A 16,838-nucleotide genomic window follows, 5' to 3' on the forward strand; every position below is an offset into this window, starting at 1 on the left:
ACGGGTAGATGTTCTGTCATTCTGAAACTTTTCTACCTTGCAAAGATCTTGCAGGACTGGATGAGGAGGAGAAGTAAAGACTGAGAGTGTTGTCTTCATGGAATTTACTGATGTAAAATGCTGCTAAATCTGCAACCGGCCGTCATATTTCACTTAAGTTGATTACATATCTTCAGACTATGATCATATTTCAATTAAGGTGTTTAAATGTCTTAATAATCAGACTATGATCGGCATACTCCACCTGCCTTAATATGCTCATTGATTACTCTGATTAGGAGTATTTTATATAGTATGAGTAATATATGAGTAATTTTAAGTGTACTGTTTACATGGCACTTTCTTAATCATATACAGGTATTTCTTAATCAAGTATACTGAATATTGTTAAATCTGATAATAATCAGAGTTTTTGTGGTCCATGTAAATATAGGTAATCTCCATGTTAAAATGGCCATCTTTACAGCAAAAATCAACACATCTACAGGCTGATATAAAAAAGAAAATTTGGTCTCCATCACAACTCCATAACAATGAAACAATCAGCAGTTTGTTGGCTGAACACAGCGGTTATTTCAGATTTTGCCACTGAAATTACATCAGAAACAGAATATCCTACTACAAGCATCCGTCTGTAGGTCTGCAGCTCCTCTGGCAACTTTGACTGACATTAGGTGCTGCTGATGTGTCATTTATCAGCTGGCATGTCTGGGAGCCCTGTCGAGCGTATCTTCTCAGACAGCCTGTGGGCAAGATCCTCTGAGACCAATAAATTTGAGCGATGGAGTTCCTCGAAATCTGAACCCAGGCAAGCAACACCATCAACCGGGATGAGGGGCTGTAAACTCTCACACACTTGAGATTCCATGCTCCAATGGTGGTGTGGGGGCGGTGGGGGGCAGAGGGACGAGCAGCCAGTCTGGGAGCATTAGTTTGACAGGGCTCCCAGACGGCCCAACTGATAAATGACAAATCAGCAGCCCATTGGAGGATGCTTTGAAGATGGCTGGAGTTCAAAAGTGGAGATAAGACACAACATTGGGAGGGGGGGGGGGGACATAAAGGAAATGAAAGCCAGACAACAGACCCTGTACCAATTAAACAAATAAACAATCCTGACGCTTTCTCCAGGCTTCAGAAACAAAATGAGCCAACTTAAAAACATTGAAGCTAAATCCGTCCAATCTATCATCGTCAGAGCACCAGAACATTTCCGGTTTTTTAACAAACATTTCGGTAAATAATGGAGTTCTCAGTTCATCATACAATACACAATATAACATTGTGTATTGTACATGCAATATAACAAAAAATGTGATTCACTTTCCACTTCATTAAGTTCACATAATTCACACAACCTTTCATCTTCGGGAATGTTTTTAAATCTACCGACTTCCAGATTCAAGGGAAGGATTCCTGTTCTCAGCTGAGCCATTAAAGACATTTGATTTCGTGTTAGGTTTGCTTTAACAGAAGGTTCAGGGCCATAATTGTGCTTGATTTGGATGTATGTTCGTAATTTGGGTTTAAACAAAATCTCATTTAACCATTTTGCATTAAATAAAGCAAAAAACTTATCACTAATTGAAGTTATTGAACAGGTTAAGTTATTCCTATACATATACTGTAATCCAACCTCTTCAAATAATGCAAATATTTCTTTAGCCCATGGCGAACCATTTAATTTACTCCAAATAAAAACTTTCTTATTGATCCTGTCTTCCGGCATATTAAGTAAACGATTCCACAATCTAATCATCTCACATTTACGTATTATGGAACCAGGAAGCCAACCCATGTCACCTTGAACGGCCAAGATCGGAGCAAATTTATGAACCCCCAAGAAACAGCGAGCAGCTCTGTTCTGTATAGAATCTGCAATCTTGGACTCCTTATATCCCCATCTACATTGTGGGTCCTCAATCTTTGTGTTAGGATGTCAGCATTTCACAAAGTTGAGAATGTATCAGTCTGATACTTAAATAATCAGTTGACCTTCATCATGTTCATTAGACCAGGTTGAAGCGCGGCGCCAGGACGCAGTAGCGATCACCCAGACGATCGGTACCCGTCTGTGTTCTGTAGTCATTGAGATATTTGGGCATGTTAATTATGGGTACTGGAACAATAATTAAGTTCTTCCTGATTTTAGGCACCCAGCTCAGCAGAAGGGAGACTGAAAAGATAAAACAGAAGAGGCCTGCCAACTGCTCAGAACAATTCTTAAGAATCCAACCTTCAATCCCATCAGGACCAGGACTTTTCCTTCATTTTGTATGGCGGAAGAGTTTCTGAACCTCAACCTTGTTTACTACTCCTGTGAAATGCTAAAATAAGTGATTAAAAACTGCCTGCTTCAAGCTCAAACGAGGAATTATTCAAGGGAGCCTCTTCCCTAAAAACTGCCAGCTCATTACTAAAATAATGGACATTAAAATGGTTGTAAAAGCCATTTAATTAATTTGCCAAAACAGCATCAGTTCTCCCATGGAGGGAAACTGGGCCCTTTTTGGATTTCCTCCCATAATGGACTTCACTCCATCCCAAGCGGGGTGGGATGTCCCGACCTTGAGCAAGCTGTCAACTTTGTGCTTGAAATTACGTTGGACAATCCTAATGTCCTTTTTCATTTGTTTCTGAGATTCCCTGAACTGGATTTCCTCACCCTGATTAACAAATATAGAGCTTTGGAAATCCATGGTTTGTTATTTCGACCCCAACATCCTGAAGCAAGTACTAGTAACACAAACTTGGGTTTGGGTTACACCAGCTTTAATTACACAAACATGCATTAAAATCACAATAAACAAATCAAATAAACGTAAAATGTCCACCAGTATTTCAAAGTAATCGAAATGCTCCTAGCTATGAGGTTCATTATCAGATACTGGCAGTACTCGAGTTGAGGGGGGATGAGGGAGGATGGCATCCCCCCTGAAATAAAAACGGTCGAAATCATCTCCCCTAAAACTGCCATCCCCCCTTTCCATCCCTTATGTCATTTCATCAATGAATGTGGTATTACTGCTATTTCAACATTTAGAGTCATCACCAGAAAAATAACACCAGAAAAATAACTTATTTGACAATTTTCACCTGTTTCGAGTAAATTTTCACTTGAAATAAGTAGGAAAATCTGCCAGTGGGACAAGATTTATCATCTTATTACAAGCGAAAAAATCTTGTTCCACTGGCAGATTTTTCTACTTATTTCAAGTGAAAATCTACTTGAAACAGGTGAAAATTGTAGTTTTTTTCCAGTTATGAGTCTTGTTTTAAGTGTAATGAGACATTTTAACTAGAAATAAGACAAATATTCTTGTTAAGATTTTGAGTTTTTACAGTAATCCCTTTTACTTATCCTGTGAAGGACAGAGGCATATTGATAAGTTCAGAAAACTGTTTTTATTTTTGTGTTTTGATGTACTTGATGTAAGCCCAGTGGATATTTAAAGCTTACAGAAGGCTGCATTTAACTGCTGCTATGTCATTCCTGCAGTATTTCTGCAGGTGTTTTGGTCAGTGCTATTATTTGTAATATATTATATTATTTGTAATCAGCACAAATTATCTGTCCCCATATGATAAAATCCACCATCCCCCCTGATTTCTTTTTTACAACTCGAGTACTGGATCCTGGTTCTCAGACTGATTATCAGATTTTGGTTGGTCTGATAGGGTTAGGGTCACTTAAACATTTAAAGTTAATTTAACTAACCCAGAATCTTTTCTATTACAATTATTAATTTTAAACTCAGAGCACAGATCAGATTACAGATCAGATCAACCATGTCCGATCGATCATCAGCTGTCTATTGATCTTCATCCCCTTGTTTTTGTTTGCTGTAAAGACAAACGCCCCCTGACCGACGCTGACTCTGACCGAACGAGCCAATCAGTGACGTCGCCCCGCCCCTTCTCTCTTGAGTGACAGCGCCCTCAGCCAATGGCGGGCGGTCCTGCGGCTGCTCGGAGAGGGGGGGGCGGGGCGTAGCGCTGCTCGGCAGCACAGCGGCAGAAAATGGCGGCCGTGGCTGCAGATCCAGGAGCAGCTGCGGTTCCAACAACAACGACGAGCCCGGCGACGGAGCTCGACGTCGGGATCGAGCCGGGCTCGAGGACGGAGCCCGGCCGGGGCCCCGGCGGCCCGCAGGACAGCTTGCTGTCCGCGGAGCGGGCGGAGGATGGAGGGGACTCGGAGGCCCGCCATGTCGGGCCGGGGCCGGGGCCCGCGGGGGGCGGCGGGACCGAGCCCCCCCCGGAGCGCTTCTCCCCGGGACTGTCTCCCACGGACCCGTACCGGAGCATCCCGCCGGACCCGCAGCCCCACGCCGTGTTCCTGCACTCGTTCCCGGCCCCCCCGGGTCCGGGGGCCGAGGCCGGCCTCTCCCTGGCCGAGCCGGCGGAACCGGCCAGATGTGAGCCGGGGGACCGGGACCGGGACCCGGGCCGGGGCTACACGGCTCTGCTGCAGGACGGAGCCGCAGACCGGCCGGAGCCCGGGGCCGTCCCGGGCCGGTTCTGCTCACAGCAGGACCGCCGAGCAGAACCCGTCCTGCTGGACCTGAGTCCCGGCTCCGAGGTCCGGGTCTGCCTGGACCACGTGATCGATGACGCGCTGGTGGTGTCGTTCCGGCGGGGGGACCAGGTGTTCTCCGGGGTTCTGATGGACGTGTCCAAGAGGTACTGGTTACTGACATCATGACACTAGTGGTGATTGATCAGTGGTGATCGATCAGTGTGATTGATCAGTGTTGATTGATCAGTGGTGATTGATCAGTGTTCATTGGTTGATTGATCAGTGGTGATTGATCAGTGTTGATCAGTGTTCGTTGATCAGTGTTGATTGATCATTCTGATTGATCGGTGTTCATTGATCAGTGTTGATTGATCAGTGCTCATTGGTTGATCGATCAGTGTTGATTGATCAGTGTTGATTGATCAGTGTTGATTGATCAGTGTTGATTGATCAGTGTTCATTGATCGGTGTCCATTGGTTGATCAGTGTTGATTGATCAGTGTTCATTGGTTGATCGATCCGTGTTGATTGATCAGTGTTCATTGATCAGTGTTGATCAGTGTTCATTGATCAGTGTTGATCGATCAGTCTTGATTGATCAGTGTTCATTGGTTGATTGATCAGTGTTGATTGATCAGTGTTCATTGGTTGGTTGATCAGTGTTCATTGGGTGATTGATCAGTGTTCATTGATCAGTGTTCATTGGTTGATTGATCAGTGTTCATTGGTTGGTTGATCGGTGTTCATTGGTTGATTGATCAGTGTTCATTGATCAGTGTTCATTGGTTGATTGATCAGTGTTGATTGGTTGATTGATCAGTGTTGATTGGTTGATTGATCGGTGTTCATTGGTTGATTGATCGGTGTTCATTGGTTGGTTGATCAGTGTTGATTGATCAGTGTTCATTGATCAGTGTTCATTGGTTGGTCGATCAGTGTTCATTGATCAGTGTTCATTGGTTGATTGATCAGTGTTCATTGGTTGATTGATCGGTGTTCATTGGTTGATTGATCAGTGTTCATTGGTTGATTGATCGGTGTTCATTGGTTGATTGATCGGTGTTCATTGGCTGATTGATCGGTGTTCATTGGTTGATTGATCGGTGTTCATTGGTTGATTGATCGGTGTTCATTGGTTGATTGATCAGTGTTCATTGTCTGATTGATCAGTGTTCATTGATCAGTGTTCATTGGTTGATTGATCAGTGTTCATTGGTTGATTGATCGGTGTTCATTGGTTGATTGATCAGTGTTCATTGGTTGATTGATCGGTGTTCATTGGTTGATTGATCGGTGTTCATTGGCTGATTGATCGGTGTTCATTGGTTGATTGATCGGTGTTCATTGGTTGATTGATCAGTGTTCATTGGTTGATTGATCGGTGTTCATTGGTTGATTGACCGGTGTTGATTGATCAGTGTTCATTGGTTGATTGATCAGTGTTCATTGATCAGTGTTCATTGGTTGATTGATCAGTGTTCATTGGTTGGTTGATCAGTGTTCATTGGTTGATTGATCAGTGTTCATTGGTTGATTGATCAGTGTTCATTGATCAGTGTTCATTGGTTGATTGATCAGTGTTCATTGGTTGATTGATCAGTGTTCATTGCTGATCAGAAATCAAATGTTGAAAGTGATCACTTGTAGACCAGTGTTTCCAACCTCGGTCCTCAACTCCCACTGCCCTGCATGTTTTAGATGTTTCCCTTCATCATCACACCTGATTCTAATTAATGGTCGTCATCAGCTTCTCATCCAGGTGTGCACAATTCTGTTGTTGACACAGCCACTTGTATCACGGTGTGTTGAAGCAGGGAAACATCTAAAACAAGCAGGACAGTGGGCCTCAAGGACCAGGGTTGGGAAACACTGGTCTAGACCAGGGGTCTTCACCCTGGTCCTGCATGTTTTACATGTTGCCCTGCATCATCACACCTGATTCTAATTAATGGTCGTCATCAGCTTCTCATCCAGGTCTGGACAAGTGTGTCATCAACAGAACTATCCAGACTTTGATGACAAGGTGGTGACGACCGTTAATTAGAATCAGGTGTGTTGATGCAGGGAAACAACTAAAACATGCAGGACTTCGGCCCTCGAGGACCGACTTTGGACACCCCTGACCTAACCAATGGTGACATAACTGTATAAGTTTTTACTTTATCAGCCCGTAACTGATCTCTGCTTTATGTCATCCATCAATCATCCAGGTTTACGGAAAATCTGTTTATCAGTAAACGTCTTCAGGTGTTCAGTTACTGCGATTAGTTTCTTTGAAACATTTCACTTTGAACAAAGTCAGTCTAGACCAGGGGTCTTCAACCCTGTACCACGGGATCCCCGGTCCTGCATGTTTTACATGTTTCCCTGCTTCAGCACACCCTGATACATAGGACTGTGTCATTAACACACTTGTCCAGACCTGGATGAGAAACTGATGACAACCATTAATTAGAACCAGGTGTGATGATGCAGGGCAACCACCCGTTTCAAATGCTATCAGTCCACTGAATAGGAATTTATCATGTGTAATCAGAGCCTTGAATGTTGTGAGTAGATGGGATACTGTCTACCCAGTAGATTTTTGTCATTCTTTGGGTTGATAATGGCTTTGTCTTCGGGTTCAGGTTAAGTTTAGTGTGAGGGTTAAGGCTGATTTATGGTTCTGCGTCAAATAGACCGTGACGCCGTCATGAACCCTTCGGACTTCTCCGTCACTCCATTTCGCCGCGGTGCAGTCACGGGGGATGACCGCTAATTCGTGATCTTTTCCTAGAATGGTTTATCCAACTTTTTCCGGTCACAGTGAATCAAAGAGATAAGGACAACTATTGTGCAAAAAAAACGAAACCAAAAAAAATCACACATACACGAAGAAAGTGCGCTAAAAGTTCACGACTGCTTCAAACCGGACACGCGTTGCTACCAAGCGAACCAATCACAGCCCTCTCGTTTGCGTTTGGTCTGCGTCGCCTCGACGCGTAGTTACAACGTGTGGTACGCGTCGACGCGTCAAAGTAAATTTTGCGTGCTACATCACGGCCTGGTTTACGTTCGGGTACGTAAGCGACTGCGTAGTTACGTTTGCACATACGTCACACCATATCAGGAAGCCGAGAGCCAAAAGCTGTTTTAATTTCAGCTGTAGCGCTGTTAATATGCCACTTTGTTAAGTTTTAATATTTTTTCAGGCATAAAAGTAACCGTTAAGATCCCTAACCTGGGCCCAGTTTATCCAAATACGCCTGTTAAGAAATTTGATCGGATGTTTTCAGAGAAGAGCCGCCGGCCGGGGCGCAGGCGCAGCAGCAGCTCACGGCCGGGTCAACCTGCGCCGTCGTCCCGGGGAGAAACCTGCAGCTTTGTGGAGAATTACCGCTGGCTGAAATAAATCATTTAGGAAAATAAATGTTGGTTTAATAGATGAAATCTAACAGTTGTAGCTACGCCTGTTAAGAAATTTGCTCCGAAAATTTCGGGATCACTGCCTGCCGGCTCGGGAGCTGATTGATGGTTCCGCGTTAAATCGACGCAGAGCCTAAGGCATAGGGTACGGCACGCGTCGCTGAGTAACCTACGCCGTAGGCTCTGTGTTGGTGTAACGGGGAACCATAAATCAGCCTTTATTCTGGCGAGGTTTGAAAAAGACTTTGCAGCAACGGGCGAGCGAGTGATTATATATGAAATATATAGTGATTATATGTGAATATTATGAAAGTAAAATATCTATTTCTCGCTAGAAATGTAATCAAAACACATTTTTACACATTTTTATGCAGCAACTAACTCAAAATATTGATTTTATTCACAAAAAAATAAGAAATGTCCACCATGTTTTTTTTTGATTCAGTCCGCAAATGACAAAAAGCATTCTGGGAAATTTCATAGCTTCATAGATTCATAACCACTACCCCTCATTTAAGCCACTACCACTAGGTGAAAAGAGGAATTTGGACACCACTACCCTCACGGGAACGCGCAAAATTTAGGGGTAGGGAGGAAAAGTAGGAGTAGTGGGTGTATTGGGACAGGGCCCAATTCCCCACTTGTTCCAGACGTGGTCCAGTCCCACACCAGACACGTTCAAGACCTGCTCCAACCCAGTTTCACTGTTGTTTGAGACCAATTGACCCCCTTGTCAGCCTTCCGATTGGACCCTGACTGACAAATCAGAAAAATGATTCTCCGTTGCTACTTCCAGGCAGAATAGGCTGACCTGCTCCAAACATGTTCCAGGCCAGCTTCAGACCCATCCCAGACTGGTTCCAGCTGTAAACTGCCGTGATCTGATATTAACAGGCTACCTGTTGATTTCATAATGAAGTGATAATGATTCTTTCATGGTCAGCTACTCCGGGTCACATCTTCTCCAAATTGATTACATCTGGCCTGATATTTAGCTCTTTCTACCTCTTTTTAATGGTTCAGAAATGATTTTTAGAATCATATGATTATTCTTATGTTGTCATAGTTTAAATGGTTCAACACTGACAAATTTATCAGTAATAAGTGTCAAAGCACTCAGTATATGAGGTTTTAGTTCAGTCTATTTGAAACCTTATTATTGTGTCGCAAAAAGAAATACAGAATAGAGTCGGACTTTATTTCTTTATTTAAAAAAATTTATTTAAGTTACTGTATGGAGAAGAAAAAGCAGAACACCAGCCCGACGTGTCACTTTCAAAAACATCCAGAATCGTCAGTAAGCTTTCGTGAGTCCTAAATTCAAAAAAAAAAACACGTAGCTGACCTGTACAGACAACGAAAATCAGCGACAGACTGTCAGAACAACTGGACATGCCCCCTGTGATGTTAAGCGCTGCTCTCTGAAGAGAACTTTTGAAGCCTATTATGTGTCTCTGCATGGCAGTATGTTTGGAGGAACTGACTCCACCCTACAACGATATCCAAAAATAAAGCAAATGGTTGGACCACGCCCACCTTAGCTCAGTTATCACAAGTTAGCCCTTTCAGCTTCTATTGGCTTGTTAACCTATGGTGCTATCTCATTATGGCTTTACATTAATGCTGATAAAATCTGTTTCATATGTTACTGCTGAAATGTTATCAGGTCTAGGGCAACCAGGACCCAGGCTGATACCAAAGTTCAAGGTCCTTTACAAGTGCATAACAAGCTATAAGAGTAGAGTTGTCATTGAAAAAGTTCAACAGTTTAATCTTCATAATTATATCTAAACAAAAAAAAGTAAAATGTTTCTAATAATAAAAAATCAATAAAAAAGAATGTTATCAGAAACTAGTGCAGCACAGTGGTGCACAGGATACAGAGAGCCACAGCTGTGGTAAGTGTAAATTAAAGTGGCCGCAGTGTCTATGGTGAGCTCAAGGCGCTTCAGGAGTCTGAAGACTTGAGGGATGAAGCGGTCCCTCAGTCTGGTGGTGTGGGACCAGATGCTGCGAAGCTGCCGGCCAGACGGCAGCAGGCGGAACAGTTTATGGGTGGGCTGATTAGGGTCACTGATTATCTTGCTGGCTTTCTTCCTGCACTGCTGGGTGTAGAGGTCTTCCATGGATGGCAGTTCGGTCCAGGTGATGTGTTGAGTAGTTGTTCCTTCCTTCTGTAGAGCCTTACGGTTGAGGGCGGTGCAACTGCCATACCAGGTGGTGATGCAGCCGGTCAGGATACTCTTGATAGTGCACCTGTAGAATTTGCAGAGTATCCTGGAGTCCATGTTGAACCTCCTCAGCCTGCAGAGGAAGAAGAGCCACTGTCTGGCAGTTTTGGTGATTGTATCTGTGTGCCCAGTCCCGGACAGGTCCTCACTGACGTGAACTCAAGGAACCTGAAGCTGCGGACTTTCCCCACTGTAGTCTTGTTGATGGAGATGGGGGCGTGTCCCTCTCCTTGTCACTTCCTGTAATCCACAATAGGCTCCTTGGTTTTGCTGATGCTGAGATATACACTGACTAATATTGGGTTGGACGCCCCTTCAAAACTGCCTTAATTCTCCGTGGCATAGATTCAGCAAGGTACTGGAAACATTCCTCAGAGAGTTTGGTCCATACTGACATGATAGCATCACACAGTTACTGCAGATTTGTCAGCTGCACATCCATGATGTGAGTCTCCCGTTCCACCACATCCTAAAGGTGCTCAATTGGATTGAGATCTGGTGACTGTGGAGGGCATTCTGTTGTCCAGTTTTGGTGAGCCTGTGTGAATTGTAGCCTCAGTTTCCTGTTCTTAGCTGACAGGTGTGACCCGGTGTGGTCTTCTTCTGCTGTAGCCCATCCGCACCAAAGTTTGACATGTTGTGCGTTCAGAGATGTTCTTCTGCATACCTCGGTTGTAACAAGTGGTTATTTGAGTTAACGCAGAACCTTCCAGACCAAACCAGAACCAGTCTGTGTCATCTTAGAATAGTTAAAGGAGCTGTATGTAAGAGCAATAATAAAATGAATCATAAAATGACCCCGATATGTCAACAGACATTTAAAAATCATGTTTATTTCAAATACTTATGTCACTGACAACAGCACTCAAGCCAGGATATTCCAGTTTAAAAAGAGGAGTTGCAGCCCTCAACTGATGTTTATGTTGTCATTTTTTGTTTTGGCCTGAAGCTCCACCCTCCACCTATCTCCCAATCACCAAGTCAGTATTGTTTCTGAAGCTCCACCCTCCACCTATCTCCCAATCACCAAGTCAGTATTGTTTCTGAAGCTCCACCCTCCACCTATCTCCCAATCACCAAGTCAGTATTGTTTCGGCATCCGGGCTGCCAGCTCGGCTCTAATTATCGCAGCCATGGCAGCCTACGTTCCTGCTGCATTCTGCAGCCTACCTGGCAACCTCTGGTCGGGGGGAGGAGGGGGAGGGTACACGCCGCTCAACAGTATTTTGAAAGTGACTGCAGTACCAGTTTTGGCCATTTCTTACAGACGGCTCCTTTAATATCTTAACAAGACAGATTCTCTTTAAAAAATACATGATTACGTTCTGTCACGTAATCCTTCACAGGTCAAAACTCCAAACAGCGTTAATTAGCTAAAGTGATGAAAGTTAGTCATTAGTTTTAGCCACCTGTCAATCAAATCGACAACACTCCTAATGATGCATAAATTAATGGTTTAATGTAATTTTAAATTCCCCGTTCACAAACCTCATTACATGCTCAAATAGGTACACGTTCTGGCTCTGAAGTGTTGGTGATGTACCTAATAAAGACGGTCACATGGTGGCCATGGCTGGAGGTCCAGATCTTGGCCTCATGTTGCTGCCATGGTCAAACACTTCCCAGTCAGTTCCACTGAAGAAGAACCATACGGTGGAGACTCCACCTTTGTTTTTAAACATTATCTCGTGGTCGGGTTACTTCATCACTTCCTGTCTCTGTGTAGCTGTTATCTGTTGGGAGTGAAGATGTCAGAGTCTTGTTGGAATAAAGAGCTACCTGATATAATGACATTTTCTACCTCTGCATGTCATCTGCAGGTTTGGACCCTATGGCATCCCCATCACAGTGTTTCCCAGACGCGATGACCACAGTCAGCCTCCAGTTCCTCTGCACCAGGTTACCAGCGACAACTTCCCATCCATCAAACAGGAAGAGAACACTGCCACACCTCCATCTCCTCCCCCTCCTCAACCCTGGACCTCAAAACCACCACCGCTGTTCCAGGAAGGGGCGCCATATCCACCTCCACTGTTCATCAGGGACACCTACAACCAGGCCTTACCTCAGCCGCTGCCACGCAAAATCAAACGGCCCAAGCGGCGCTACCGCTGTGAGGAGCCCACCTCCATCATGAACGCCATCAAGCTCCGGCCTCGCCAGGTTCTCTGTGACAAATGCAAAGGTGTGGTGACATCAGGTGGGCACAGGGAGGCTCGACGAGTGGAGCTGAGGAGCGAGGAGGCATCACGGCGGCGGAGGCCGCCGGAGGGTCCGATCTCTTCCGAGGTTAAACGTCTTAGGAGCGATGACAAGGGAGGACGTGCCGAAAGACGCACATCTTCAGAAATCCATGTGTCGTCATCGTCGTCATCCTCCTCTCGTCGCGTCCTGAGGGGCGTAGCTTCCTCCTCATCTGCATCTTCATCCTCATCCAGCCAGATGCATTTGAAGCTGAACTCTAAGAAGGTCCTGGCCAAAGGCTCTGTCATCGAGCGCTCCAAAGCTCGCCAGGTTCTGAAGAAGCTGGTGAGAAGCTCGCAGCCAGTGGTGCAGCCCAAAGACCAAGACCAGAACAGGCCTGGAGACCAGGAGCAGGACCGCACAAAAGCTGTGACCCGGGCCGCTGCACTTCAGAACCACAACCAGAAGGTCCACTTCACCCGCCGCCTGCAGCGCCTGAGTGGAGCTGCCTTTGGGGCCGGTGGTCACGCCACACTGCCACCCAGAATGCGCCTCAAACCACAAAGGTACCGTACCGACGACAGCCAGGCTCCGCCTTCCCCAGCGCCATCCAAACAAAATGCTCGCTTATCACCACCACCCAAAGCCCCGATAAGCCCTGCCTCTGAACAAACAGCCACACCCCCTCACTCAGTTACAGCTCCTCCCCCAACACCTCCTTCCCTTTCAGAATTCAGCATTGCCACAGAGGCACAAGAGGCTCCTGCACCTGTGGAAGAAGGGGTGGGTCACAGGCAGGAGGTTTACCCTCCTCCCCCCTCCTTTTCCTCTATTGACTCCTCCTACTCAGAGTCCAGCTCCACAGAAACGTTTGACCTCCCCCCTCCTGGAGATGCTCCTTCCTCCTCTTCCCCCCCCACCCCAGATCCACTCCTCCCTCCCACCTCATTAGCGCCTCGCTGCCCACCCACCCTCTCTCCAGCTCCTCCCAGAGCCGAAAGCGAGGACGAGGAAGGAAGTGATCTGAAGAGGCGTTCAAAGTCGTCCTCGTCCTCTTCTGTCTTTTCCAAAACAGTGTCCAAATGTCTGCTACCAGACGGACGGACTGTGTGTGTCGGTGACATTGTTTGGGCCAAGATCTACGGCTTCCCATGGTGGCCTGCGCGCGTGCTTGGCATCACAGTGTCCCGGCGAGGCGACACAGGGCTGGCGGTGCGGCAGGAGGCGCGTGTGTCCTGGTTCGGCTCTCCCACCACCTCCTTCCTGCCGCTCAGCCAGCTCTCACCCTTCCTCGAGACCTTTCAGTTGCGCTTTGACAAGAAGAGGAAGGGGCCGTACCGCCGCGCCATCGCGGAAGCCGCCAGCGCCGCCAAGCAGCTCACACCTGAAGTCCGTGCGCTGCTCACGCAGTTTGAAACGTAGCACCATGATTGCTGCACCCCATCCCTCTCTGCACATGACCTGCCCTTCAAGGGGTGGGAGGAGCTGAACCTCAGATTGATAAATACCTGTCATGTTCAGGAGGCGGGGCTTATTTCTCCCAACTACCAGGTGTCAGTGACAGCATTTCAGCTGGCCTCATCAGGAATGATGTCATCAGCATCCTTTGAGTATGTCATAGTGATGTCATCCGATGGGTTCTGTAGAGCAGTGACCGCACAGGTGCATCAACCAAAATGTAGGTTCTGTTCAGCGCAGCATCATTGTTATCCTTTTAGATTTTGACAGATGAGCATGATGATGTTGCACATGACATCATCACCACAAAGTCCTGATACGATAAACACTACTAATAACACTTCAATGTGGATTGATCTAATGATCCATTGAACATGTGTTATGTGTTCCACATCTGTGCTTCTGTTTGATAAGTTGCAGCGTTGACTGCTGCAGTCCGCTCATTAGTTCAGTCCGTTTTGGTTCAGCTTGCTTAAGCTATTCACTCTGAGTTCTTCTGGTTCATCAGTCCAATTCAGTCCAGTTCGCTGGTCCAGTTAGACTGGTTGGCGCTGGTTTCAGTCCAGTTTGGTGCTGCTAAGTCCACCGGTCTGGTTCAGCCCAGTTTGATCTACCAGCGGCAGCCTGAAATGCTGAGTCTCACTGACATCACTTCCTGTTCTGGTTCTGCTGGGTTGTCTACTGTTTTCAAAACTGTTCACAAAGAATCCTGAAACTGTGAAACAAAGTGTTGTCCAAACACGGCCCAGAGTCAGTTGATCCGTCTCTTCAGTCCCCTCTGATCAGCTTCCAGACCTGGTGATCGTTGTTATTGATCAGAACAGACCAGACTCGGAGCTCAGAGATTGTTTCTGCAGTGCTATGGCTGACGTCTCACTCGTTCCGTGTTTGAGAGACGCAAGCTTGAATCTGAAACAGATGGACAGGTAGGACAGGTAGGACACACTGACTGTTAGACAGGACGGCTGCTCTGCTCTCTGATGAAGATGTGGATTATGAAGGTGGATTTTCCCCTCTGCTGTGTTTAGTTGAGCTTTTGGACTCTTTTTACCGTCTGTTTGCAGATCAGAGATTCTGAACGAGTGTAAATGTTTTTTCCTGTTTTGAATCTGTTAATAAACTGTCAAACTGCTCTAATCGTCATCGTCGTCATTTTCACTCTTCTTCTGTGGCATTTCACTGTTGGCGGCATGCCAGCTGCAGACCTCAGATTTTCTCACCTGCAAACAGATGTTTGGTAAACGGGTCTGCAGAGATACTTCTACCAAAACAACCAGCAACAGAACGGATAAATAAATTCACTTCAGTCCACTGAGATGTTCTCTGTTCTCCAGACTGGGAAAATAAGATATTGGCCATTTCCTCAACGTAGAATCACCTGACCCTCTCCTGAAGCTCTAAGGGCTCGGTGAAACTGAGCCCTTAGTGAAACTGATGATAAATTTGCAAAGTTAACTCAAGTTACCTGGCGACTGGTTACTTTGTAATGCTAATCAAGTTAAAGTTAGCTGGTTCTGATAAACTAATAATGTTACAATAAAGTTAATTAACGTTATCGGGATCCAGTAATGTAGAATTGTTAATTAAAGTTGTTTTTTAGTAAATTTGTAATATTAATTAAGCTAAAGTTGGTTAACGTTTTGAGGATCCAGAAACCTTGTTAATGTTAATTAAATCAAAATCACTTGGCTCCAGTAAACTACCAATGTTAGTCTGGTTAAAATTAGTTTTAGTAAATATGTAATGTTTATAAAGATGAAATAAGTCAGCTTTAGTAAAATAATAATGTTCATCAAGATGAAGCTAGTTAAAGTTCTTGTGTTCCCGTGTAAACTTGTGTGAACCCACTTCACATCGCTTCAACTCATCCACCTGTTTCAAACTTGCTTCACATCGCTTTAAGACACTGCAAGCTGTTAAATTATTTTTACATCACTTGGTTTTTACATTTAAAAAGCGCTTCACCACTCATTAACTGGCTTCACCCTGCTTCAACCTGTTTCAAACTTGCTTTGCATCGCTTAAACTCATTTCACATTGCTTAAATTCGCTTCAACCTGCTTAAACTTGCTTCACATCGCTTTAACGGGTTTCAATCTGTTTCAAACTCATTTCAACTTGTGTAAATTTGCTTCAACCTCTTTAAACTCACCTCACCACGCTTTAACTCGCTTCAACTTGTTAAAACCACTTTAACTCTCGTTAACCTTTAACTTACTCCACCTCGCTTTAACTTGCTGAACCTTTTTAAATTCGCTTCACATCGCTTTGACTCTCTTCAACCTGTTTAAACTCACTTCATCTCTCTTTAACCTGTTGAAACTTGTTGCACAACACTTTAACCTATTTAAACTCGATTCACCCTGTTAATCGCTTCACCACTTTTACGCTTTTACTGACTTCAACCTGTTTCATCTTGTTACACCCTGCTTCAGTTCGCTTCCACTCGATTAAGGGTGCTTTACTTAACATTGACTGACTTTATTTGTCTGCCATTCGGTTGTTTAGTTGTTAATGTTGTTAATGGATAAAACATCAGTGACTGGTTGGTTTCAACAACCTCTTCTGAGGTAAATACCACTTAATGTTTTGTAAAATCTACATATCAATGTTTTTCTCCGCTCACCTGCAGGACAGTTTCTTCCTCACAGACCAGAACCAGCAGTTAAACACTAACTCTGAAGGCAGTGGCTTCAGGACATGGCGAATCTCAGGTGCTTGGGCTCACCTGGATCATTTCAATTAGCCGGATCGCAGGTGATTAGGTTCACCTGGATTGGAGGCGTATAGTCTCACCTGGATTCCAGGTGTCTAGCCTCACCTGGATTTCAGGTGTCTAGCCTCACCTGGATTGCAGGTGTCTAACCTCACCTGGATTGCAGGTGTCTAGCATCACCTGGATTGCAGGTGTCTAGCCTCACCTGGATTGCAGGTGTCTAGCCTCACCTGGATTGCAGGTGTCTAGCCTCACCTGGATTGCAGGTGTCTAGCCTCACCTGGATTGCAGGTGTTTGGGTCCACCTTGATCACACTTGTTTCGA

General features: G+C 45.2%; 1 protein-coding gene across 1 annotated transcript; it reads left to right on the plus strand.

Annotated features, from left to right (window-relative positions):
• Window positions 1–4,011: 4,011 nt before the first annotated feature.
• pwwp2a (PWWP domain containing 2A) lies at window positions 4,012–15,377 on the plus strand. Its single transcript, XM_061740481.1, has 2 exons — window positions 4,012–4,683; window positions 11,976–15,377. Exons 1-2 carry the CDS (start codon window positions 4,022–4,024, stop codon window positions 13,759–13,761), a joined length of 2,448 nt encoding a protein of 815 aa, XP_061596465.1. The 5' UTR covers window positions 4,012–4,021; the 3' UTR covers window positions 13,762–15,377.
• The last annotated feature ends 1,461 nt before the right edge of the window (window positions 15,378–16,838 follow it).

Source organism: Cololabis saira, chromosome 14 (assembly GCF_033807715.1).
Source record: "Cololabis saira isolate AMF1-May2022 chromosome 14, fColSai1.1, whole genome shotgun sequence".
Taxonomy (NCBI): Eukaryota; Metazoa; Chordata; class Actinopteri; order Beloniformes; family Belonidae; genus Cololabis; species Cololabis saira.

What these genes read in the sequence shown, in the direction of transcription:
- pwwp2a (XM_061740481.1), top strand. Translation starts at nt 4,022, where the DNA reads ATGGCGGCCGTGGCTGCAGATCCAGGAGCAGCTGCGGTTCCAACAACA. An exon ending in CTGATGGACGTGTCCAAGAG is followed by an intron (nt 4,684 to 11,975) that starts GTACTGGTTACT and finishes TGTCATCTGCAG; the next exon opens with GTTTGGACCCTATGGCATCC.